Here is a 24,603-nt window from a genome sequence, read left to right on the forward strand (position 1 = left end):
GGTCCCTCCATCCATGGGATTTTCCAGGCAAGCATACTGGAGTGAGTTTCCATTCCTTCTACAGGAGATCTTCCCGACCAGATACTAAAGGACACATGGTCCATTTATACTAAATGTTCAGAACAGGCAAATCCATTGAGACAGAAAATAAATTAGTGGTTGTAAAGGGCTGGGGCAGGGACAGGAATAGGATGTGACTGCTGATGGCCACAGGTTTCTTTGGGGGATGATAAAAATGTTCTGGAATTAGTGGTGATGATTACATAACCTTGTGAATAAATTTAAAAGTACTGACTTATACTTCACAAGGGTGCATTTCATGGTACGTGAATTATGTTGCCATTTAGTCACTTCAGTCGTGTCTGACTCTTTGTAACTACACAGACTGTAGCCTGCCAGGCTCCTCTGTCCATGGGATTCTCCAGGCAAGAATACTGGAGTGGGTTGCCATCCCCTTCTCCAGGAGATCTTTCCGACCCAGTGATCAAACCCATGTCTCTTGCATCTCCTGCATTGGCAGGTGGATTCTTTACCACTGAGCCACCTGGGAAGTCAGGTGTGCGAATTTTATCTAAATAAAAATTAAACATGACAAGAATGTTGCCATTTGGTACATCTAGCTGAAAGGTATATGGGAATTCCTTGTCCCATCCTTACAACTTTTCAGCAAGTACACATTTTTTTTTTCAAAACAAAGTTTTTTTTTTTTAATGCTTAAAGTACATTCAAAGTCATTCTGTCTTGATTCCCCCAGAGTGGATATGGAAGGTGGCACCTCTTTCTGAGGATGCTGGAGATTAGGATGACAAGAACATTAAAGTTCAGTTCTGCTCCTCATTTACAGATGAGGAAACTGAGTCCCTGAGGGCAGTGCTGACTGTGTGCGACCCCATGGACTGTAGCCCACCAGGCTCTGTCCATGGACTTCTCCAGGCAAGAATACTGGTGTGGGTTGCCATTCCCTCCTCCAGGGGATCTTCCCGACCCAGGGATCAAACCCCAGGTCTCCTGCATTGCAAACAGATTCTTAAACTGTCTGAGCCAGCAGGGAAACCCTTTTAAGGTCCCACATCTTTTTTTTTTTTTTTTTTAATTGGCTACAAGATGTGGCATGTGGGTCTTAGTTTCCTGACCAGGGATGGAACCTGCAGTAGAAGGCAAAGACTTAACCACTGGACTGCCGAGGAAGTCCCAAAGGTCACATGTCTCCTTGGTAACTATCTCTTCACACGTTTCAGATTGTTATTGCATCCTTTTCTCTAGAGCTGTTTATTTTTCTCCCAGTCTTTCATCCATGTAGAATGCTTACCTTGACTCTCTCCAATTTCTCATCATCTTTCTGAAGTACGTAGGTCCCAGGTTAGGGGATGGAGACCCAGCATACAGACATGTGTATTAGCTGTGGAACATGTGTAAAAGAAGGCATCATTCCTTCAGAATGGCATTTCAGGAGTTCTGAGTTACTCATGCAAAAGTGCACGCACCTGGTGGCGCGCGGTGTCAGCCCCCTGCCTGCGCCCTGGAGCCTGCTCCCTCCCCACCCCATTGGACTGACTTCAGGATGGGACTGGGGTGAGGTAGGCAGTTCCCCCAAACAGCCAAGATGCACACAGGCTGTGTGTGTCTTCAGGGGTGCCAAGCACCACTCAAGCAGAGCACTGAGCTCACAGTAGACAAGAACAAAGTTGGGAAAGTCAGAAGCCAGGTGGACCCAGGAATGGAGCTGGAAGAAAAGGGCTGAGCATCAGAGAGAAGGAAAAATAACAATTCCTGAGAACAGGGTCAGGGTGATCCAGGCCGTTTGCCTGTTTGAGTGTGGGCCAGCCTGATTTCAAGGCTCAGCCCTGAGATGGGACACACAGAACATCTGCAAGAGAGCAGAGCTGGCCAGTGGCCACGTGTCACTGCGTCCCAGTCAGGAGGGCTGGGGGCCAGCGACCGGGGGGATTCTGGGCATTTCATCTCCATCGTGTAGGCCGGTGCCAGCAAGGGTCTCTTCATTGGTGTTGGCCTCATACATCCCAACCAACACCATGGTGCCATTGCTGAACCCAAGATCCCAAATGTCACCATCCTCATCCAGACCATAGGATAGAGCTCCAAACCCTCAGCCACAGTGGAGGGGAAGGGCCATGATCTCGGTTGGGCAAAAGAGACCCATCCCGGTCTTTAAACAAGAGGTTAGTGTGCAGCTGGGGCTGCGTCTTCACTGCCTGAGCCCACTCACAGAGCAGAGGCCTGGAGAGAAATCACGCCTTCACGTCATTGTCTGAGTCCCCTCGTCACCAGCCCTGCTGGCTCAGACGGTAAAGAATCCGCCTGCAGTGCAGGGGACCCAGGTTCAATCCCTGGGTTGGGAAGATCCCCTGGAGAAGGAAATGGCAACTCACTCCAGTATTCTTGTCTGGAGGATCCCTGGAAGACTACAGTCTATGGGGTTGCAGAGAGTCGGACACGACTGAGTGACTAACACACACAGTCACCAGCCACCTAGTCACCCAGCCAAGTCACCTTTCAGTTATGGAACCAACACATTCCATTTAATTACGATGGTTCTGTGTTAAGAGTTCCATATCTCGCAACCATGTTCTGACAATAAGGTTGACATTCCAGATCCACACGGGCTGGGTCCATGGGTGTCTCAGAACACCAGCTCGCTGTTCCCTAAAAGCCCTGACCCTCTCCACTGACCTCCTTGTTCTCAGGAAAGCCTGCCCGTTCTTCACTGCCCGTGCGCAGTCTCTGTCTCTATGAAGCTCTCCTGTTTCAAGGCTGAGCCTATAGTCTCAAGGGGCATCCTGTGCCCCTTGTCAGGTTTCTGCCTTCCGGAGGGCCTTGGTGGGGACAGAAGCTTGTGACCCATTTAGGGGCTGAGACACCTGTGGGCAAGATGCCGGCCGAAAAGACTCTCTAGTTAAGCAAACTGCTCTCCCACAAGACACAACAGCCTCTTCCTCTTGTCCCCAAGGCTCTCTCCCTGGTGCCCTTCCCCTCACACACACTGCCTTCTAGCTGTGATGAGTCAGCAGGGACTGGGGCTCCTGCCTTCCAGGGTCCCGGGCTCCACATGCCCTCAGAGTCTTCCACTTGCCAGGCTGACCCTCCTTCAATCACCAGTCATTCAGATAAACCCTCTTTTCTCTTCACAAAATCCTTCCAGGGCTTTCCACTGCTGCTAGTCCCTGCAGTGCCCGCCCCCCCCCGCCCCCCCCGCCCCCCGCCTTCCTGACCTCTTCTCTCACCACACACATCACACACATCCTGGCCGCAAGCTGTCTCTCCTCCTGCTTTCCATCAGCAGGAACTCCCCCCACCCCACTGCTGACACCCTCTCAGGCGAAGCCCTGCCTCGTCCAGGATGCCTGAGGTAGGAACCCCTCTGGGCATGGCACGTTCCCAGCTGTCTGTTAGTCACTTCTCTCTTTCCACGGACGAGTCCATCTCCTAGACTAAGAATGTAAAATCTTTGGTGAACGGCCTCTGAAGCTCATCACATTTCACTCACGGAGACCAAAACAGTGCTTTTTATGCAAAGCACCTTTCATTAAGTGTCCGAAATGAAATGAGAAGAAAAGAACACATTCCCAGCTCCTGAGAAAGACATGTGTACTCTTCCCAGTAATAATAATAATAAATGCCAAGTTGGCTGCTCCTTCCAGGGAGCCCTGAGCTCTGTCACCGTGATGCACACTGGGGCCCAGGTGCCAGCTGACACTGTGAATGGATAAAGGGAACAAGGGGAACCGTCAGGGATCATTCCCCATGGCTTCTAAAGAAAGTGCATCTTCTTCTGCAAGTCCTGGCCCTGAAGTCTGTGCATCCCCACACACAGGCTGGACTTCTGAAGCCACGCTCTTCTGCAGCTCACGGGATATAGAGGGAAGAGCTCAGGGTCTGAAGTCAAGACCTGGGGGGAGGCATCCTTGGTTCCCAGCCTTGGAACCTCGGGGTGGAAGTTGTTAGGATTAGAAGACTGTTTAGGTGCAGATGCCTCGGAAGGAGCAAGCAGGTTCAAGTTCCTTCTAACCTTTTAAAAATTAGGGCACAGTTCCTCAATTTCTGTTGTGTGTGTGTGTGTGCGCGTGTGGCCATGCCACAGAGGATCTTAGTTTCCTGACTAGGGATTGAACTTGTGCGACCTGCAGTGGAAGTGTGGAGTCCCAATCACTGGACCGTCAGGTAATCCCTTCTTCAATTTCTCCTGCTTCTCCAACAGGCAGGGAACAAACCAAATTGGAGAAACCGGGACAGAAAAATGACCAGGGAGCCATTGGCAATTACATTCTTATTTGTGGTTTCTGTTTTTTTTGTTTTGTTTTGCTTTTTAATTTTTTTTTTCTAGGAAAAAAAAAACAAAACACAACCAGGGGAGTTTATATGACAACTATCAGTGTCAGGAGGGCAGGGGAAAAGAGAAAGAAAGGCTAGAGGCTTGGGGAGCTAATAAAAACTGGATTCTGAACCACATGGAACGGCTCACAGGGTCCTGGGTGTGGGTCCTCGTGAGATGACCGGTCACTTTGGCATGCGTGTTCGGTGCCCGGTCTCCTGGTCTGCCAGCTCAGACCCCCAGGGTCAAGAGAGCTGTCCATGCCCTGGAAATCTTCCAAGACAAACTCGCACAAGTTACAGCAAGACGAGACTGATTTGCGCTCCATGACTGTGCTCAGGTATCACACGTTCTTGCCTGAGAGAAGAGTCCGGAAGAGTGTGAGTCACCACGGGACGCTTTGGCATCACACTGAGCCCCGGGCGGCCGCTCACACAGACGCAGGCACGGCTTTCACCAGCCCCACGGACATCTGTCCAGACACCCTTGGGCAGCCTGCCCACGGAAGGACAGGGGACATGACAGTCCCTTCAAGTCACAGGTCGACGATGGTGTCCATTCTCCAGTCTTACTCTGTCCATGGCCTGCGAAGGACACGAAGATCTGTCTGCTTTTCTGCTCAACCCTGGACAGATTCCCAAGAAGCATGGCCATTTGGATCTGCACCGAAGCTCTCAGATTTCTCCCACTTGATGCCCCAGGTCTCAGGGCAGAAAACTCAGCTGATCCAGGGCCACATGTGGCAAACAGGACAGCCAGTGATGGCCGGGCAAGAAAGAGCTGGTAGCGCACTGTGAGACCAGAGTACATTCAAGAAGGGGAGAGGGGTGTGCAGCAAGCCGCCGCCCCGAGTCACAGTCCAGGGGGCCCGTCGAGCCTGGAGGACATAGGCGGTCTGCCCGTCTTGACCAGGCAGCTCCGACGCCTCACGCGGCGGGGGTCCCCTGGGCGTGGTTCCTATGTGGAGGGCGGCGGGCTTCCTGCCCTGCTGCCCCTGCTTCTACACGGAGGCCAGGTTATGTCTCAGCGCTGCAGTCCTGAGGAGCACCACGCTGGCCAGCCAGCCAGGCCACAGTCCTCAGCCCGCCGCCGGGCAATGATGCAGCTCTGGGTCCCATAGGGAGGCCCCAGGAGCCACGGTCACTGGGATGGAGGAGGGGGGTATGCAGGAGGGCTGCATTCTGCCGGGAGAGATTCAGGGAGCAACGGCCAGGGACTGGAAGGGACAGGGCCCCAAACGCTGCAGGGCCAAAAGGGATGGGATCAATAGACAATGTTCTTGTCACTAGTTTAAAAAGAGAGTATTGGTGGTGTTGCTTGGCTGTTTTTCCCTTTTAAAAACCACTCACATTTTAAGAGGTGATGGGGCTGGGGAGATGCGGCCCTCTTCACAATGGTCCTTTCTGGGCCTCAGGAGACCCACTTTCCCCACCAGGCCTCGGGCTACCAGCCAGGGATGGGGCAGGGCGGGTACTTGCTCTGCTTCCTGGAGGCCACCCCTTCTTCCCGCAAAAACAGGACCCACGTGACGGGCAGTCCAAAGACTAAAGTGCAGAGAAATCCACAGGGCAGGTGGCCCTGTGCTGGGTTTTCCCAGAAGGGGCAGGAGAGGGGCTCGGTCCAGAGTTACCGCTGGGGGGACACATGGGGACAGCTATGAGGCGAGCCTGCGGGGCATGGTCCCCTTTCCCTTGGGTTCCAAGGATGCTTCTCCCATCAGGGACTGTCCACTGTCAACAGCACCCCAGGGAAAATCTCAGCCTCAGAGATCAGGCCCACAAAGGGGGAAACGTGTATGACCGTCCCTGGTTGGTAATGACTAGTGACCGTGGAGGGAGAGGCAGGTTCAAGAGGGAAAAGAGTGTGTTATCTAAAATCAGTGAACCCCAGGTTTTGAGGGCGGGGATCCAGGAGCAGCCCTAAAGGTAGAGTGTGCCCTGGGGAAGGTTGGTGGCGGTGGTCAGGATCCTGCCAGTGAGACCCGCTGGGGAGAGGAGCACCTCTAGGTGGGGCGGCGCTGTAGAGCGGGGAGGGCGCCCAGGACCGAAGCCCACGGGGCACTAGGGTGTGTAGGCCGGGGGCGGCTGGAACTGGTTGATGACTTCGTACTCTGCCGGGTAGGGCTCGTTCTCCTCCATCTCCGAGAGCAGCTCCAGCGCTTGCTCCTCCTCCTCCGTGGGGTAGTGGCGCAGGAGGTTGGCCGCTGTGGCCAGGATGGAGGCCCCACCAGCGCCAGCCACCAGGTAGAAGCTAACAGCAAAGGTGACGTACACCTGGGACCCGTGGTACTTCTTATGTTGCTGCTGCTGGGCCAGGATGAGTTCGGAAGCCCAGTAAGAGAAGCCGATGACTGTGGCACACTGCAGGACTGGGGGGACAGAGGGAGAAGGGGTTAGCAGGCACCCCGCAGCCTGGATACTTGAGGCACCAGCTGCAGCCTTTCCACCCAAACCCCATTCTCAGAGAACCTGCCTGGCCCCACACCCTGTGACGGGGAGCTTTTGTGGCCAGGGCTGGGGACAGAGGCCTGACCCTGCCCAGGCCGGTGAGTTTCTGTCTTAAGAATTTGGAATTGGGCTACTAGGCCTACTGGAGGTCATTGGATGCCTGAGAGGAATAGGTATCTGGAGTCAGTACTAACCGAAGTGAAATAAACACAGCAGCCCCATCATGAGGGAAGAGAAGCCTGGTCTACAGGAATGGGGAGGAGAGGGAGTCTGAGACCATGCACTCGAGGGAGACACAGTGTTTCCTCTCTGGCTCCTTCTGGGCCCCATGAGCCCAACTGAGCTTCAGATCCCACTCTTAGAAATTCTAACAACATTTGCTCCCTCCAGCTCGGCCGAGTGGGTCTGCCCCACCGCCCCAGTGCTCTATGAAAGGCCAGAGCTGGAACAAGCAGCGGGAACTGTGTCTGCGCGTGGAAAGCCCTTGGCCCCCGCCTGCAACTCCAGACAGGATGCCCCAGCCCCGTGGCAGTCACTCACGCACTGGGAGCGGCCCGGGCTTACCCGTGAGGATGTGGGCGAAGGCATAGCGACGGGTGATCTTTAGGGCAGGATGCTTGGGCCCGAAGACATCCAGAAGGAACGCAGAAAGGCTGCACAGGATGCCCAGGAAGCAGAAGGCAGCAATGACCCGCAGGAGCAGGACTGTCTGGGGATTCATGCAGAAGTCTGCAGGGGAAGAACCAAATCCTCAGGGCTCCCAGGAACACCCTGGGGCAGGATGTCCCCACCTCGGAATTCTCCCCACACCGCAGTCCAGGGGAGCTAGGAGAGGACTAAAGGGTCTTGGCTCCTGCTCCCAGGGGGTCTGCAGAGAAGGGGGAGGAGCCTCTATGAGCAGACAGGACCCCTGGGTCACTGCTCCCATGAGCCTTGAGTCCTTCCTCCCTTCCCATCAGGACTAGTCCAAGTGCAGCACTCCACTTCAGTGTACAGTGGACCCTTGAACAATACGAGGGTCCACTTACAGGTGGATTGTTTTTCAAGAGTACTATATGATCAGAGTTGGTTAAATCTGAGATGTGGAATCACAGATCCAGAGGCCAACTATAAATTACACAAATCAAACATGATTTTCAACTGCTGGGAGAATCAGCATCCCATTGTTGTTCAAAGAGTTAACTGTATTTGCCACGCTCTTCTAATCATCTTGAAAGACCCTGAGAATTAATGTGACATATTAACCCATTCTGCTAAAGCGTGCTTCCAGGTGGCAGGAAAAGCCCCTTGACTTCTAAGCTGAGACAGCCAGAGGAACAAGGGCCAGAGTCCCATTTGAGTCCATTCTCTACCAGTCACTCATTTGTCCCCTTTTTCATTTAAAAAGACACTGAAGGGACTTCCCTGTCAGTCTAGCAGTTAAGGCTCTGTGCTTTCACTGCAGGGGGCATGGGTTTGATCCCTAGTTAGGGAACTAAAATCCCACATGCCAAACAGTGCGGCCAAAATAAGTAAATAAATAAAAAAGAAGCTGAAGCAGTTTAGAGAACCATATAATTACAAGAGAGAACTAAATACATGAGGAGAGCTGGTAGACTGGACCTCCTTATTTATTTTTGCTCATCCCCAAATCCTACTAAAACAAAACAAAACAAAAAAATTTTTAAGACCTAGACCTGCACAAAGAGAGGAAGGGCCAAACAGAATTCTGAAAACTGGGACGTAAAGGGCCTCAGAGCTAGAACGGACTTGACACAAGAGATAAGCTGAAGTATAAGCCAGAAATGGGAAAAGCTAAGAAGCAATCAGATTTATACCACAAAAGCGTGGAAGGTTCAGAAGCTGACAGCACCAAATACCTTCTGAAACGAGGGCAAAGCCTTTGGGGGCTGCTCGCTCTAGCAAAAACGAGGGAAGGGACCAAGAAAAAGGAAGATGCTAAAACAGGAGGCCCAACATTCAAAGAGTAAGGCGTCCCCAGGGTCCTGGTGAGACCCCAGGCTGACAACTGCACACTGGACACAGTGAGCAACCTGCATGTCCTTCTGGGGCTTTAATATCGTTCTTGCTTTCTTTTAAAAAAATTTTTTTATTCCATCTAGACTGCACTGTCAGTTCCCTTTGATATCTACACAACCTGCCATAGTTCTAGAAACACAGACAGGATAAAGGCTGATCCAAAAAGAAACTATTTTAAGCTTTGATAAAAAGTAGAAAATGGGCCTTAACTTCCCCTATTCAGCCACCAGCAAGTTCTTCTTTTATTTAGATCACCAAAATGGATTTGGAAAATTGTGAAAAGGGCTGACGAGATTTACACTGTCCACTCCTTCCCTGAGTTTGGATCTCAGGCTGAGAGGCCGCGGGATGGTGGTTATCCCTCCCAGGTGCACAGAGAAACAGCAGGGTGCTGGCTGAGCGCATGTGCCCAAGCTGCAGAGGTTCCGAGCTCTTGGTTTGGAGCAGGGCCTGGGGGTCTGAATCGCCACAAGCAGCGCAGGTGGCTTGAGCCTTACACTCCAGGAAACACTGGACCCAGAGGAAGGTGAACTGACGAGGAAGAGTCCAAAAGCTGGGGAGGGCACCTGAGCTCAATCAAGCTGACTCAAATCACCAGACGTTGACTAGCCTCATGGGGTCACCTGGACTGAGGCCTGGCCTCCCACACAGAAAAACCAGACCAGATACCCAGAGGCCCTGGGCCTTTGTGACAGCACACACTTCTGCCTTGGGTGCAAAATTCACCAGGCAGATGTTGCCTGAGCCCACATGACTCATATGCCTTGATCTGGCTTCAGGTCACCTGCCAAGCTGCCCTCAGAGCTATCTGTCATTCTCCTGTCAGCTGACCATCTGTTTGGAGCCCACTCATCCAACCTGGGTGATCGCCTGCTGCCAGGAGGCCTGCCTGTGCCTAAATTCTGCCAGCAACGAGGTCCAGGCTTCATTTAATCTGGCCCTGCAGGCCTGAAGGAGTCTAGAAGCCCACAGGGCCTCTCTAAAACAAAAGTTCCCAGAGATGGGCTGTTTCCTGGCTGCACTGTAAATGCTGCTAAAAGCTCTCTGTGACAGTTCTTCTGGGGGTCCACGTGGCACACGGCAGGACCTGCCAAGACGCAAGTTTTCTTCTAGTGCCTCCAAGAATAATTTGTGAGCAGCAGGGTGGAAAGGTTTGCATCACAGTCTGCTCTGCAGCAGGCTGGGTTCAGATTCCTCCCACATTACTCAACATGGCCAGGCCCTCTGAGCGATGCTTTAATTGTGCTACTCAGTTTTAATTTAAAGGCTGATCCAGTTTTAAATGAAAAATGGAACACCCAGGGCTTCAGAGATCCCTTCTTAGGTGGCATGGTGACTACAGGATGTTCATTGTATTAGCATCCTTTACAACGTACATCCACTGGACACACATCCAGGGGTCTTATGTTTCAGAATATCCTTATTTCAGCCACAAGGAAGACTTCCACAGATGTTCAGCTGCCCCTCCCAAGAGATAAACATCTTTTTTTTAATTTTAATTTTATTTTGGCCACACCACATGGCATGCGAGATCTTAGTTCCCCAACCAGGGATTGAATCTGAGCCTCCTCCAGTGGAAGTGCAGTGTCTTAACCCCTGGACCCCCAGGGAAGCTCTGAGACAACCTTGTTGGCAGTTTCTTGTGTTTCTCTCCAGGTATGCCTGCCTGTGCACACAGGTGGGGCAAATGTTATCTTAGTTAAGCCTCACTCCACTCCAGGGGATTCATCATATGGTTCAGATGAGGAATCAGAGGCTCCAGGAGGTTAAGTGACTTCCTGCAGGTCACACACAGCACAGAGCTGGGCTCCGAACCAGTGTCAGGCTCCCTGGCACCGTGATGCTCACCATCACTGAGCACCAGAGTCAGCCGTTTCATATTTCCCCGATGGAGCTAATCGATCAGATCCTGAAGAGCTGGATCTGAGGGAGAAGTCAAAAGGGACCGTGGATGCTGGCAGAGCCGTCAGCATCAGTGGCTGCTGAGCTCACTACGGAAACAGCTGGAAGCATGGATTCTCTTCTAGGCCAAAAGGTTTGGGTCATTGAATGATGAATGGAGGTCCTCCAGGGAATCATTGAGCCGAACCTGCTGGGTGTGATCTAAGCTTCAGCAACCGTCAGAGCCTGGCTCTTATCTTTTTTAATTAAAAAAATACATATACAGTGTGACTTTATTTGTTTATTTTTGGTTGCTCTGGGTCTTCCTTGCCGGGTGCGGGCTTTTCTCTGCTTGCAGTGAGCAGGGGCGACTCTAGTTGTGGTGCATGGGCTTTTTTCATTGCAGTGGCTTCTAGGGTTGCAGAGCACGGGCCTAAGGCCTTGGGCTTCAGCAGTTGCAGCTCCTGGGCTCTAGAGCACAGGCTCAGTAGTTGTGGCGCATGGCAGATGGGATCTTCCCGGATCAGGGATCGAACCCGTGTCTCCTGCATTGGCAGGTGGATTCTTTACCACTGGGCCATCAGAGAAGGCCAGAGTCTTGACTCTTAAAAGCAGAAGGCAGGGGACTTCCTTGGCGGCCCAGTGGCTAAGACTTCGAGCTCCCAACACAGGGGGCCTGGGTTCAATTCCTGGTCAGGGAACTAGATCCCACATGCCGTGATTTAAAGATTCGCCTGCTGCAACTAAGACCTGGTGCTGCCAAATAAAGAAATATTAGGAAAAAAAAAAAGCAGAAGGCATGTGAACTGGCCCCCAGTCTCAGTCCCACCACAGGTTATGCATCACCTCGGGCAAGCTGTCCTTGACATCTGCCCGCTCACCTGTCAGTGGAAGCAATGACACCTGCCCCATCTGCACAACGGCCCTTGGGGGCAGCCAGACCCCAAAGTGCCAGGAAGGAGTAGCCTCACTCCCTCTGTGCTGGGTGGCCCCAACAGTGTCTTCCTTGGCATGCCTTTCCTCCCAACACCAAGAACTGCCCTGTCCATGCACATCAGCCAGTGGGGGCTAGAGCATCAGCACCCCGGGGGAGATGACGTGGTCCAGAGAAGGGGCTTGGCACCCACAGTTCAAACAGGTTTTGTTTCCACCTGACTGCCTTATGCCTTTCTCCACTCCAAAGCTCTGAGCAAACCTTCTGGGTCAGGGGAGGGGGAGCCAAATGGGAACTTCCCTTGGAGTGATGCTGACAGATATCCCAGAACCCTGCCCCACGTCCCCGGTGGGCCCTCATCAGAGGGTCTGAGAGCACACAGCAGAGACAGGCAGCGCTACCCAGCCCTGCTTAGAACCCTGCTCAGGCTCTCCTGGGGTCGGGATCTCAATGTCCCTTTCTCTCCTCCCCTGCCAGACATCGGTGTGGCAGGGAGGGCAATGAATATCTGCTCTGTTGAGAGGGCTGCCTAAGAGAAGCCCATCCTCAAATGCTATGTGTGTGTCATTTTATTTGTGAAGAGAAATGGCATGCGGAGCAGAACCCTGAATTAAAATTCCACCAGCGCCGCATCCACCACGCTCTGGTCAGACCGCACGCACCCTGTGCTCCAGTTGCGCGGTAGCCTGTTTACTTTGGTAACCACTGCTTGCCTGTCCCCTCCAGTCACCGGGGAGACGGTGGCTGCTGTGTAACAGGATCCCACAGACCTGACTTTGCCCAAGGTCATTGGTGAGTCACTGGGCTGGATTTGTTTGGAAGGCCCCCGCTCTTCCTGTCTACCTGCCCATGGCTCTCATCCCCTCCTGGCCCAGAGAGGCAGCAGGCAGGAAGCTTCTAGTGGCTTCTTGCCAGTTCCCTTCTGTTCCTTCTCCTGTTGCCCCCTCACTGGAGTCCTTGAGTCAGTCCTTCCAGCATTCATTCACCCACTTTATACAGCTGCACCCCTCTCTTGACTTTTTAGCTTCCAGACAAGGCTTCTGACACAAGACTCCAAGAGGGCCCTCTAGTGCCCGGCTGGGTCGTCCCACAAATCCCAAGGGTCCTGGCCCAGCTGCCTCCAAGGACATGCTCCTACAGGATCCAGAAATGCCAGGTGCATTGGTCACTACCCCTCAGACATGCCAGCCCTTCCCAGAAGGCCCTTGACCTTCCCATGACTTGCTGTCAATTGTGATTCCCCCGACTTCACATCCTAAACTCCCTCATTCTCCAGAGATGCTTCCTGAGCCTATGGTCCCCGCTGCCCCCTTGCTGGGCGCACTTGAGGGGCAGAGAGGGCTTGAGGCTCAGAAGGAACGGTTATCTGGGCTCCCCTGCTGGGGGCCACCAGAGGTCTGGACACATCTCTGGCCCCCTGGCCCAGGCTGAAGAGCTGGGTGAGAAGCGGGCAGCCCGGGGGAGTAAAGGAATTCCCAACAGGATCTTTTGAGCCATGGCATTTATAAAAGCCTTCAGGCCTCTGGGAATGAGAGAGGATGATGGGCTTTGACTCAGCCCAGCAACGAGAGGGCAAGAGGAATAAAAAACAGTTTTGCCTTGGCTTGTGAGAAAAACTCAACCAGAATGGGGAAGTAAGAGGTCCAGGACAGCTCTGATGGAGGAAAAAGTCTAGTGTGCCCTAAGGCTCAGTGGTAAGGGTGTAAGAGAGCAGCCTGGGCCTAAGGCCTGCGAGTGTTTGTGTGTGTATGATGGGGGTGATGACAGTTACCTACCAAATAAAGACGTTGTTTAGGGGACACTACAGCCAGGCACGAAGGGTGCTTAGTGCAATGCCCGCTACTCAGGCAGGGGGCCAAGACACGGGAAGGCATCATGCCAAAGCCTGGTGACCCGCTCCACTCCCCATCACCTGCAGAGAGCTGGCAGGGTCTGCTCTCCCTCTGGAAGCACCTACAAGCACCAGGCCTGTACCCCACAGCTCTGCCCTCTCCTGAGATGGGGAATAGCCAGGCCTCCACACTAGGATATCTGCTAGACCCAGAGGCTCGGCACAACCCTACACAGCAGCAAATGCCTGAAGGCCCAGCGGGCACCCAAAAGCTAACTGGTACAGAGAAGAAGGGGGCTTCCCTGGTGGACCAGAAGGTAAAGAATCCACCTGCAATGCAGGAGACCCGGGTTCGATCCCTGGGTTGGGACGATCTCCTGGAGAAGGAAATGGCAACCCACTCCAGTATTCTTGCCCAGAGAGTCCCATGGACAGAGAAGCCTGGCGGGTTACAGTCCATGGGGTCACAAAGAGTCGGACATGAGTAAGCAACTAAGCACGCACAAAGAAGAGAAGCAATCAGGGACCTTCAGATTCTTTACCACCTTCTGTGATAGCTCATGAGGTAGCACTGTCAACGCCTTTATTAAAGGACACCAAGCGTTCCCAGCTTGCAATGGCCAAGGAGACCAAGGAAAACCAAGCTGAAACCATTCATGGGTTAAGATCCCTAAACACATGAACAGGCAGGCATCATGTAAAGGTGAAGGCGACCTGCTTTATAAAAGACAAAATCCAGCTTGGATAATTTCTCAGAAAAGGTAGATATGTGTGTGAACAAAGGAGAACAGAACCAAGAATTTATTTTTGATGTGCCTTTGACAGGATGTATGCCAGGGTGAGATAAACCATTGTGAGGTCGTTCCTTATGACAGCTGAAGTAAAGCAAACATAAACGAGACAGCATCACTTTATACTGGTGTCAAAAGTGAGGTGCACTCAACTCTGCTGTTCCCAGCTGTGTGCCCCTGCACGGATCATTTCACTTCTCTGAGACACAGTTTCCTGGACCTTTGGAATGAAGACATGGATCAGATGGGCCCCTCCCTCCATAGCAGGAATTTTACAAGCCTTCCTAGGAACAATCTGAAATAGAGAGGCATCGTGAATTCCCTTTCAGGTTGGGGGCTTTCCAGGAAGCTAGTGGTTAAGAATCCGCCTGCCAATGGAGAAGATGCAGGAGATTCGGGTTCTATCCCTGGGTTAGGAAGATTCTCTAGAGAAGGAAATGGCAACCCACTCCAGTATTCTTGCCTGGAGAATCCCCATGAACAGAGAAGCCTGGCAGGCTACAGTCCATGGGGTTGTAAAGAGTAGGACACAACGGAGCATGCACATACACTCCCGGTTTTGATATGACACCAAGCACTTGAAATATTGACCACCAAGGGGCTCAACTGCCAAGGTCTGGACGAAGCAGTGGAAAGTGGCAGCTGTGCCTCAAAGAAGGCAAGTTCTGGGGAACATGCTAACAGAAAAGTCACCCTGACTCAACTCAAGCTTGATGGGCTTTTGGCCACAGAGAAAGCTACATAGCACGTGGTCTCCATCCTGTGGGTAAGTGTTAGCGTTAGTGACTATGCTGTGTCTGACTCTCTGTAACCCCAGAAGCCTGTGAGGCTCCTCTGTCCATGGGATTTCCCAGGCAGGAATACTGGAGTGGGCTGCCATTTCCTTCTCCAGGGGATCTTCCCAACCCAGGAATCAAACCTGGGTCTCCTGCATTGCAGGTGGATTCTTTACCATCTGAGCCACCAGCGAGGCCCATAGGTATTAGTGAGCCAACACAGTGAAAGCAATCATCACGGTGATATCTGGAAACAAACCAGAAGCCCCCATCCTGTTCTCTACAAAATCGTCTGAAAGCTTTGAAAACTCAAAGAGAAATGCAAACCAGCAAGAGAACACTCAGAGAAGGACAACATGAGGCCACAAGGACAGGGCTTTTCAGCCTCGACCTGCACAAGTAGTATATGATCCCAGGCACTCAAAGAAAACTTGACCTTTTCACCAAACCCCAGGCAGTTTGAATCCTTAGACAATGCTGAAGATACCTAACAGGAAGGGGAATCTGAGACATGGGGCAACACACATCTGGAATGAATTACAGCCAGGAGTGGCACATGGAGAAAACCTTCAGGAATGGTTCAAAAGGCCTTGGGGGTAATGAACTCTGCTGTTAATAAGGGCTGTTTGCAATCCACCGACCATTTTCCCTGTAAAATCCAGGCAGTGCAATACTGCCCCCACACCACATAGCCTGTACCTTCATTGCCAGAGACGAAGGCTGGGAAGGATGGGCTACAGGCCCCCTCTGCATCCAGTAAAGATGATGGTCTGGTTCCTCTTTCTTCTGCTTCCCTGGCCGGGAAGCACCATACTGAATAAAGCAACCTTACCTCATTCCGTCACACTTGTGAGGGTTCCAGGAGCCAAATTCCTATTGTTTTACTGAGGGTGGCAATGGAGCTGACTTTTGGTTATTGAAAATACCATAGACTCCCTTTTTCTCTTAACAATCCAAAGACTGCAGAACTCACAAACATCTTTTAAAATCTAGCCATATTTTAAAGTTCCTTTTTCTCAAGCTGACCCCCCCCCGGCCCCCAAAAAAGTCTTCCTGTATCTCCGACCCCTTAGAAGGAGACAGGTAATTGTGATGCCTAGCACCCTTATCTTTTCTCTGATATACAGCGCCCTTCCCCCAGCAGAAGCCAAAAATAGCAGTCCAGATTACCATGGCGTTGAGGAGTGGGTGCTTGGCTGAATAACATCAGAATTAATGAGGGGCCGGACCCCAAACAGAGCCACCTGGTGGGTAAGAACATCAGGCAGCAATGGGCTGTTTCCTTCAACCAGGTGCCTACCCCAGGCTATCTCAGCTCCAGTCCGCACCCTGCAGAGGAGGCCCGGGCGCCCAGAAAGAAGAGGGCTGGCGCGCAGCGCCCTCACCTTTCAGCAGGTCCGGGTGCACGTAGCCTAGGACGTCGGAGACCCCCAGCTCTTGGCGGGAACAGGTGCCACCGTGGATGTGCAGCCAGGCAGGCTCGGCGAGCGCGGTGCAGAGCGCGGTGATGGACAGGGCACCCGGCAGGGCCGAGGCCAGACTACGCTCCGGCTGCTTGGGCAGAGCGCTGCCTCCCGGGCTTCTCCGCCGGCGCCCGCCGGGCAGCCCTGCGCCTCCGGGGGCGTACATGTCAGGGGCCGCCCGCCGTCGCTCTGCGATCGCTGCTGGTCGCCGCCGACCTCCGCGGGGCGCACAGAGCCTGCCTGTCCGGGGGGAGGAGAGCAACGTACGGGGTTCGTAGCAGGTGAGGCTGGAGGAAGGCGGTCAGGGCCGACCCAAGGGGGTGGGGGTGGGACCGAGGGCCGAGCAGAGACAGGAGAGCAGCAGAGCTTCGGGGGGCGGGGACGGGGTCCCCGGAGTGGAGATGCGGAGGTGAGGGACGATGACCCGGAGAGGGCTGGGGGCCCGCTGGACCTTGGCAGAATACAGTAGGGAGAGGGGCTGGGGCGGAGGTATCCGTTGCTGGTGGAAGAAAGAGCCGGACTCGGGGTCCTGGCCAGAGGGTGTCCAGGGGCGGAGGGCCAAGCTGGGCCGCAGGGATCAGGGACCCAGGATCTGGGAACTGCGCTCTGCGGGGCGATCTATGCCCAGATAGGACCCACCCCTCAGCGACTCCTGATCCTCACCAGTCAGCAGGCTTCAGTGTCGGGATGGCGTCGCTCCGTCCCGGTCACGAGCTCCTCAGTTACCCCGACCCGAGCGATTTCAGGGCCCAAACCCGCAACGCCCGGACAGACCCCGGCCCGATCCACTTCCGGCTTCCTCCACCTCTGACCCCGCCTCCTCCGGCTCCCCGCCCCGTTCTCGGCGCGCGACACAGGCCGGGCGCGCCGCCGGCTCCCTGCGCAAGGCCTGACGGGACTGGTAGTTCCAGGCCGTGCCGCGATGCTTTTCGTTGGAGGTGGGACCGGGGTTGGGGGAGTGGGGTGGGGAAAGGACGACTACAGCTCCCAGAAGGCAGCGCGGCCGAAGCTGCGGGCGCTTCATTTCCAGAGTAGACCCTGGATTCGGGCGCAAGGGGGTTTCCTCTGTGGGAACCGCAGTTGGCGCGGCTAGCTGTGCTCATTTTTGTCTCCTCCTGCGCCGGGCAGCCATGAAGGACTCGCTGGTGCTGCTTAGCCGTATCCTGGCGCACCCGGACTCCCGCTGCTGGTTCCTGGCCTGGAACCCCGCGGGAACCTTGCTGGCCTCGTGCGGCGGCGACCGCAGCGTCCGCATCTGGGGCAGGGAGGGTAAGCCCCGATCCGGCTGCACGACCCCTGCCGCCAAGCGGTCTCCTTGCGCTTGCTGTGGGTGCCAGTCTCGGGGAGTACTCAGCCTGCGGGGCAGGCAGACCCTGGACGAGGGTCGCGGGCCGAGGGAGAGGATGGAGGGGTTACCTTCGAGTTGAACCTTAGCCACTTTGAGAACGGGTTTTCCGGTGAAGGAATCAGCAGCCACCAGAAGCTAAAATGTCAATAGAGAGAATGAAACTGTTAGGGAAATTGTGATAGTTGCTGAGGTAGGAAAATGAGAAGAGAAGGAAGAAAGTAGGCTTCAAAGTAATTCTCAGCAGTTGAAGAAATTTAGATTTTATCCCAAGGGCATTTATCAGGTGGCGACTGCCAATGCAAGAGAGGCCAGTTGGATCCCTGGGTCAGGAAGATACCCTGGAGGCCGGAATGGCTACCCACTCCAGTAGTCTTGCCTGCAAAATTCCATGGACAGAGGAGCCTGGCAGGCTATATGGTCCATGGGGTCGCAAAGAGTTAGAGGTGACTGAAGTGACTTAGGGCGGACACACACACACACACACACACACACACACACACACACACACACACACACACGGTCGCAAAGAGTCAGAGGTGACTGAAGTGACTTAGGGCGGACACACACACACACACACACACACACACACACACACACACGTAGGTGATTCCTCAGATTTGTTTCAGAAGGATGCCTCCAGCTTTCTGTAACTTTAACTGGAGTCAATTAAAGCCTGTTGTTAATACACTCACTGAGCTTCGACCCCCAGCTTGGCTCTCACGCTGGACCCGATTACCCAATGGCATGGCTAGTGCTTCCGCACCTTCTTGTGCACCCAGCTCCAGAGCCTGGCCTGTCCTCTGCTTTTAGGTGACAGCTGGAACTGCAAATCTGTCCTTTGTGAAGGCCACCAGCGCACCGTGAGGAAGGTGGCTTGGTCTCCGTGTGGAAATTACCTGGCCTCAGCCAGCTTTGATGCCACCACTTGCATTTGGAAGAAGAATGAGGATGACTTTGAGGCAAGTACATGGGACCAGGATTGTTGCCTGTTTGATCCCCAGGGCTGGTTTAGGAACTTTTTTTTTTCTCTAGTATTTTATTTTTGGCTGTGCTAAGTCTCTGCTGCTTTGCGTGGGCTTTCTCCAGTTGTGGAAGTGGGGGCTACTCTTTGTTGCGGTGCATGGACTTCTCCGTGTGGTGGCTTCTCTTGTTTTGGAGTAGGGGCTGTAGAGCTCTTGGGCTTCACTAGTTGTGGTAGACGGACTTAGTTGCTCCAGGGCATGTGGAGTCTTCCGGGGGACCAGTGTTGGAACCTGTGTGCGTTGCGTTGGCCGGCTGATTCTCAGCCGCTGGCCCACCAGGGAGGCTCCTGGTCTAGGAACCTGAGCCGGCCCGGGTTAGGGGGACTGCGCTTGCGAGGACCACGGGGGTCTCAGCTGTTACTGAGTCTTGTCCCCCTTCACTGTGCAGTGTGTCACCACTCTGGAGGGCCATGAAAACGAGGTCAAGTCAGTGGCCTGGGCTCCATCTGGCAACCTCCTTGCCACCTGCAGCCGAGACAAGAGTGTGTGGGTCTGGGAAGGTGAGTCCAGATCCCTCCAGGTACACTTGAGAGCCTGCCACCGAATCTCCCCCCCACCCCCCACCCTTGTGTCCCTGACAGTCAGCTTGTGTGCGCCCTTCTCATCTCTCCCACAGTTGATGAAGAGGACGAGTATGAATGTGTCAGCGTCCTCAACTCCCACACACAGGATGTCAAGCATGTGGTTTGGCACCCGAGCCAGGAGGTAAGAGCCAGGTATCTTGGTGGGAAGGAATTGTGATGTGGAGGCTTGTACCCAGCTGCCTTCTGCTCTTCAGCCTCAACCTGGCTTTCCCAGGAATCTCTGTCTGTGACTAGAAGATATCAGTGAGTGCCTTTATAAAAGCACATCCCTGGGACTGTCCTGTCCTGGGAGGGAGAAGTCTTGGAGCCGCAGACACTCCCAGGCCCTACACACACATACTGTGTTGTCCTTGGCCTCCCTACAGCTGCTGGCTTCCGCCAGCTACGACGACACAGTGAAGCTCTACCGAGAGGAAGAGGATGACTGGGTGTGCTGCGCCACCCTCGAAGGCCACGAGTCCACCGTGTGGAGCTTGGCCTTTGACCCCAGTGGCCAGCGCCTGGCGTCTTGCAGTGATGACCGCACCGTGCGCGTCTGGCGCCAGTATCTCCCAGGCAATGAGCAAGGTGAGGGCCCACCTGGGAGCTGAAGACCCATCTCTGCTGAGGGGCTGAGACACATGGATGAGTCACAGAAAACTGGGCCCTTCATAGATGTGCCATGGGAGGGCTCCAGGGAGGGTGCTGGAAGAGTCCTGGGAGGCTCTGGGGAAGGGGGGCCATTTCATCCAGACGGAAGGGAATGTGTAGCATTTTAACATAAGAAGAGAGTGCTGTGATTTCTGGTGGTTAAGACTCCATGCTTCCAATGCAGGGGGGCAGGGGGCACTGGTTTGATCCCTGGTCAGGGAACTAAGCTCCCACATGTTGCCAGACATAGCCACAAAAGAAAAAAAGGAAATTCTAGATGCAAAGAGGACCACATGAGCAAAGGCATTGAAAGTAAAGACGGCCTAGATTTACACCAGGAACAGGGATCTGCATGGGGTAGATGGAGCATAGGGCATAAGGAGTTTGGAGAGAAATAAGGTAGGTTGGGCTGGGTAGCTGATGTTGTTTAGTCACTAAGTCGTGTCCGACTCTTTGCAACCCCATAAACTGTAGCATGCGAGACTTCCCTGTCCTTCACCATCTCCCAGAGCTTGCTGAAACTCACGTCCATTGAGTTGGTGATGCCATCCAACCGTCTCATCTTCTGTTGCTCACTTCTCCTTCTGCCCTCAGTCTTTCCCAGCATCAGGGTCTTTTCCAGCGAGTCAGTTCTTCACATCAGGTGGCCAAAGTATTGGAGCTTCACCTTCAGCATCAGTCTTTCCAATGAGCGTTCAGGGTTGATTTCCTTTAGGATGGACTGATTAGATCTCCTTGCTGTCCAAAGGACTCTTAAGAGTCTTATCCAAAAAAGCAGGATAACTTGTCAGACATAGTCAGTAGCAAAAGGGGTTTTGAGGAGCAGGACATCTCCTTCTCAGAATCCTGCTGGGAAAATGCCAGTCCGGCTGCGGTGTCTAAGGCAGATCAGGGCAGATGGGGACAGAGGAGTGAGCATGAGGCCTCAGGTGGTGTGGATGGGGGAGGGCAAGCTAGGGTCTCCTGCGGTGGGGCAGGTTCTCCCCTGAAGTGCCCAGGGCATGGATACGCCCAAGGCTTAAGAGAAATCTGTCACACAGGGGTGGCATGCAGCGGCTCCGAGGCCAGCTGGAAGTGTGTCTGCACCTTGTCAGGCTTCCACTCCAGGACCATTTATGACGTCGCTTGGTAAGAGCTCCACTCCTCCCCTCCACCCTGCCCAACCATTCTAGAGATCCTCGAGAAGTCAGGGCGCTCTTTCACCTTTGGGAATACGTGGGGATATAGAGCAGCCACCCTTTTGTCCTCAGATCAGGCTAGACTGTCTCCATGCTGGTTTAGCACTGGCTGGCCCCGGGTTCACAGGAGCAGGGGACAGACTTAGACCCAGGCTGAGGGTAGCTCCATACCATCCACAGCATCAAACCACCCAGAGATATGTATTCTTGAAACTGTGGCATCATGGCTGGGGTTTTATGGTTTGGTAACACAGCTTCTACCCTTAGGGAGTCTAGGAAAGCCATACCATTCACATAGAGTTGGTCAGAGGGCAGTTCTGGCCCTGAGAATCTGTCCTCAGGAAATAACCCTAAATAACTGAAAAACTTGATGGGCATCTAAGTTTTATTTATATTAGCATACATTTGGAAATAGCAAAAATGGACTCAAGTAAAAGTATGGTAAAATTAAGTGACCTGTTGTATCAGTTTAAAAAAAACAGGAACACTTCATGTCAGGGCAACTGCTTGTGCCAAGTGAGAAAAGTACAATTGAGAGTTATATGTAGTTTTTTAGGTTAATTATATTGAAAGAAACCTAGATGGCAGCACTTGAAGCTTGGGGTGATGTTTGCAGCTACATGTTTGTTAGAGAGGCTCCAGGATAAGAGATTTGTAGCTGAGTCCTCAAGTTTGGAACTAGAACCAGCTCCTCGCACCTGACTTGCAAGGTTGGGAGGGAGGAGCCGCTTGCACGCTCACCGACACACGTGTCCCCCACCCCCACCCCCCAGGTGTCAGCTGACAGGGGCCCTGGCTACTGCCTGTGGGGATGATGCCATCCGAGTATTTGAGGAAGATCCCAGCTCAGACCCGCAGCAGCCCACCTTCTCCCTGACAGCCCACGTGCCTCAGGCCCACTCCCAGGATGTCAACTGCGTGGCCTGGAACCCCAAGGAGCGGGGGCTTCTGGCCTCCTGCAGTGACGATGGAGAGTTGGCCTTCTGGAAGTATCAGCCGTCTGAAGGCATCTGAGCCACTTTGGCTTTGGACAGAATCGTGCTTCCCCAGAAAATGTCCTCAGACTTCCCCAGCCCCCGAGAGGACCAGAAGGAGCATTCTTGACCTTCCTTTATTTGGCCCTCCTGCAGTCAGACTTGGGGAGAGGTGCAGGGCCACAGGACCACTCACCCTTCCCCCTCCTTAGACACGGAGCCCCTGGTAAAGAGCTGCAGAACATCTGTGCATTGTACTTAAGCCAGATTTTGCTTTAGGGCAGTGTTCAGTTTGAGAGCAGAGGTTAAGTATACTATTTATAATCATCATATTTTTATGTAGGAGGGATGTAGCTCAGCCCTTTCTGAGACTATAAGCTTTATACAAATAATCCGAGTCTCAAGTCCTATTTTATGTTATAGGGGCATTCACAAATTTAAAAGAATTTCTTGGTGAGTCCTTCTTTGAAGTAGGTCCTGTCTTCCCATTTTCTGGGTAAATCCTTGCATTTAAGACAGGCAGTCAGTCCTGAAATTAATTCCTTAATGTAGGTTTGTTAGAATAAGAGACCCCTTTGCTTTTTCTTAGAAACGCTTACAACCTCCTGTGCCAGGTGCTGTGATGACAGTGGGGAGAATGTGAACCCTAGCAGGGAGTTACTGTTGGCCACAGGTCATACATTCTTAGTGGGGGTGGAAACTGGGTATTGGTTGGGGGGCAAAAAAATCCTAAAGGGACAACATGTGCCCTCTAAAGGACCACAGTACATAAATATACTGTGGTCTCTTAGATTTCCACAGTGGAGGTGAGTGGTGAAAAGAAGCCCCTTGCAAAGAGGTGGAGAAACACTGGCAAAGGCAGGCAGTGCTGGGTCTCAGGTTGTCCTCGGACAGGCACAGCCAAGGGGGTTTTGACTTGAAGACCATCCTCAAGGCCATGGCCTTCAGTTCAGTTCTGTACCGCAGACATCATGACCTTAGATTTTGAAGACAGCTGGGGCAGTACCTAGAGCCGTGGTTCTCAAGATGTGCCTGCCAGTCATTGGAAATCCCTAGAGTGCTTCAGGGCCGGTAGAGGTCAGCACCTCCGAAACAAGGGAGTGGCACCAGATACTGCAGTCGGGTCTCCATGCTTTGCCCTCAGTGGAAATACTGCCTGCCAACTCCACTGAGAAATATCCTCAATAGAACCAACACAAATAAATTGTATTAGAGCTCCACCCTTGGGCATACCGCGTTCTGTCGGAAGCAGGCATGCAGCAGTCCTGCTGCACCCGGAGGCGAGGCTGTCCTGAGGGACAGCAGTTGTGCATGCATGCTCCATCAGCTATGCCCATGGCATAACCATTTCTACTTGGAAGAAGTAGCAAACCACAGTGTTTAGACTTGGCTATTTGGGAGACATTTTCTGGGAAATGAATGGAATGAGCCTGTCACTTCAAGGGAAACTGATCGTGTTGCCAATGATAAAACAAGCTTTCCAGCAAAAATTCAAATTTGTGAAAACTCGTATTGACATCATGAGCTTGACATCATCTCAATGCTTAGGCTTTTCTGAGGGGATTGGTGGTGATAAATCACACATGTGATTTATGATGAAGTGTATTAACATTTGAAAGATTTGCATAATTTAGTGAATGATCGTTTTCCAAATAACTAAGGCATGTTACAAAGACACTCATGGGCAAGACTCATTAAAAGTATAAGTGAGACAAGTGGGTTTTCTTTTTTTTTTGACAAGTGGGTTTTAATGCAAGAGTGTTGCTCTTGATAAGTATGCTCATTGATAAGGTTTCATATCCACATTGCCTTTAAGAAACTACCACCTGTGTAGTGACATAGTATAGCCTCTATTACCTGAGAAGCCTATTTAGAAACTTCTAACTTCCTATCTGTGTGAAGTCAGCTTTACATCAACTCACACAACAGGTTTTGGAAACAGCTGTGAGAATCCAATTGTCTTATTAAGCTGGACATGAAAGAGATTTACAAAAATGTAAAATGCTGTTCTTCTCCCTGAATTTGTTTTGGAAGTTGTTCTTCATAAAATGTTAACATAATTAAGTTACTGTTATTTTAAAATGCATTTACTCTAGTAAATAAACATTAGTGGCTATAACCCAAATAATAAAAGCTGTTTGTGGAGTTCTTAATTTTTTTGTAGCATAGGGGGGTCCTAAGACTAAAAAATTGCCAACCTAGGGAAATTACCCATCAGAATCATCTTCCAGTTTTATGCACATTTATTCCTAAAAAGGGGCTTCTCAGGTGGCTCAGTGGTAAAGAATACATCTGCCAATGCAGTAAATGTGGGTTTGATCCCTGGGTTGGGGGAGGAAATGGCTACCCACTCCAGTGTTCTTGCCTGGAGAATTTCATGGGCAGAGGAGCCTGA

General features: G+C 52.6%; 2 protein-coding genes across 2 annotated transcripts; one reads left to right on the plus strand and one right to left on the minus strand.

Moving 5' to 3' along the window:
* Window positions 1–4,277: 4,277 nt before the first annotated feature.
* On the minus strand, window positions 4,278–17,292 carry TMEM127 (transmembrane protein 127). The gene is made up of 4 exons (XM_043467790.1): window positions 17,136–17,292; window positions 16,395–16,712; window positions 7,342–7,506; window positions 4,278–6,698 (listed from the first exon to the last, which is right to left on the minus strand). Exons 2-4 carry the CDS (start codon window positions 16,636–16,638, stop codon window positions 6,391–6,393), a joined length of 717 nt encoding a protein of 238 aa, XP_043323725.1. The 5' UTR covers window positions 16,639–16,712; window positions 17,136–17,292; the 3' UTR covers window positions 4,278–6,390.
* Window positions 17,293–17,435: 143 nt separating this feature from the next.
* On the plus strand, window positions 17,436–24,353 carry CIAO1 (cytosolic iron-sulfur assembly component 1). The gene is made up of 7 exons (XM_043467791.1): window positions 17,436–17,741; window positions 18,631–18,779; window positions 19,231–19,342; window positions 19,459–19,547; window positions 19,792–19,993; window positions 21,097–21,184; window positions 22,008–24,353. The coding sequence occupies exons 1-7, from the start codon at window positions 17,603–17,605 to the stop codon at window positions 22,246–22,248; spliced, it is 1,020 nt and encodes a 339-aa protein (XP_043323726.1). The 5' UTR covers window positions 17,436–17,602; the 3' UTR covers window positions 22,249–24,353.
* The last annotated feature ends 250 nt before the right edge of the window (window positions 24,354–24,603 follow it).

Source organism: Cervus canadensis, chromosome 5 (genome assembly GCF_019320065.1).
Source record: "Cervus canadensis isolate Bull #8, Minnesota chromosome 5, ASM1932006v1, whole genome shotgun sequence".
In the NCBI taxonomy this organism is placed as follows: Eukaryota; Metazoa; Chordata; class Mammalia; order Artiodactyla; family Cervidae; genus Cervus; species Cervus canadensis.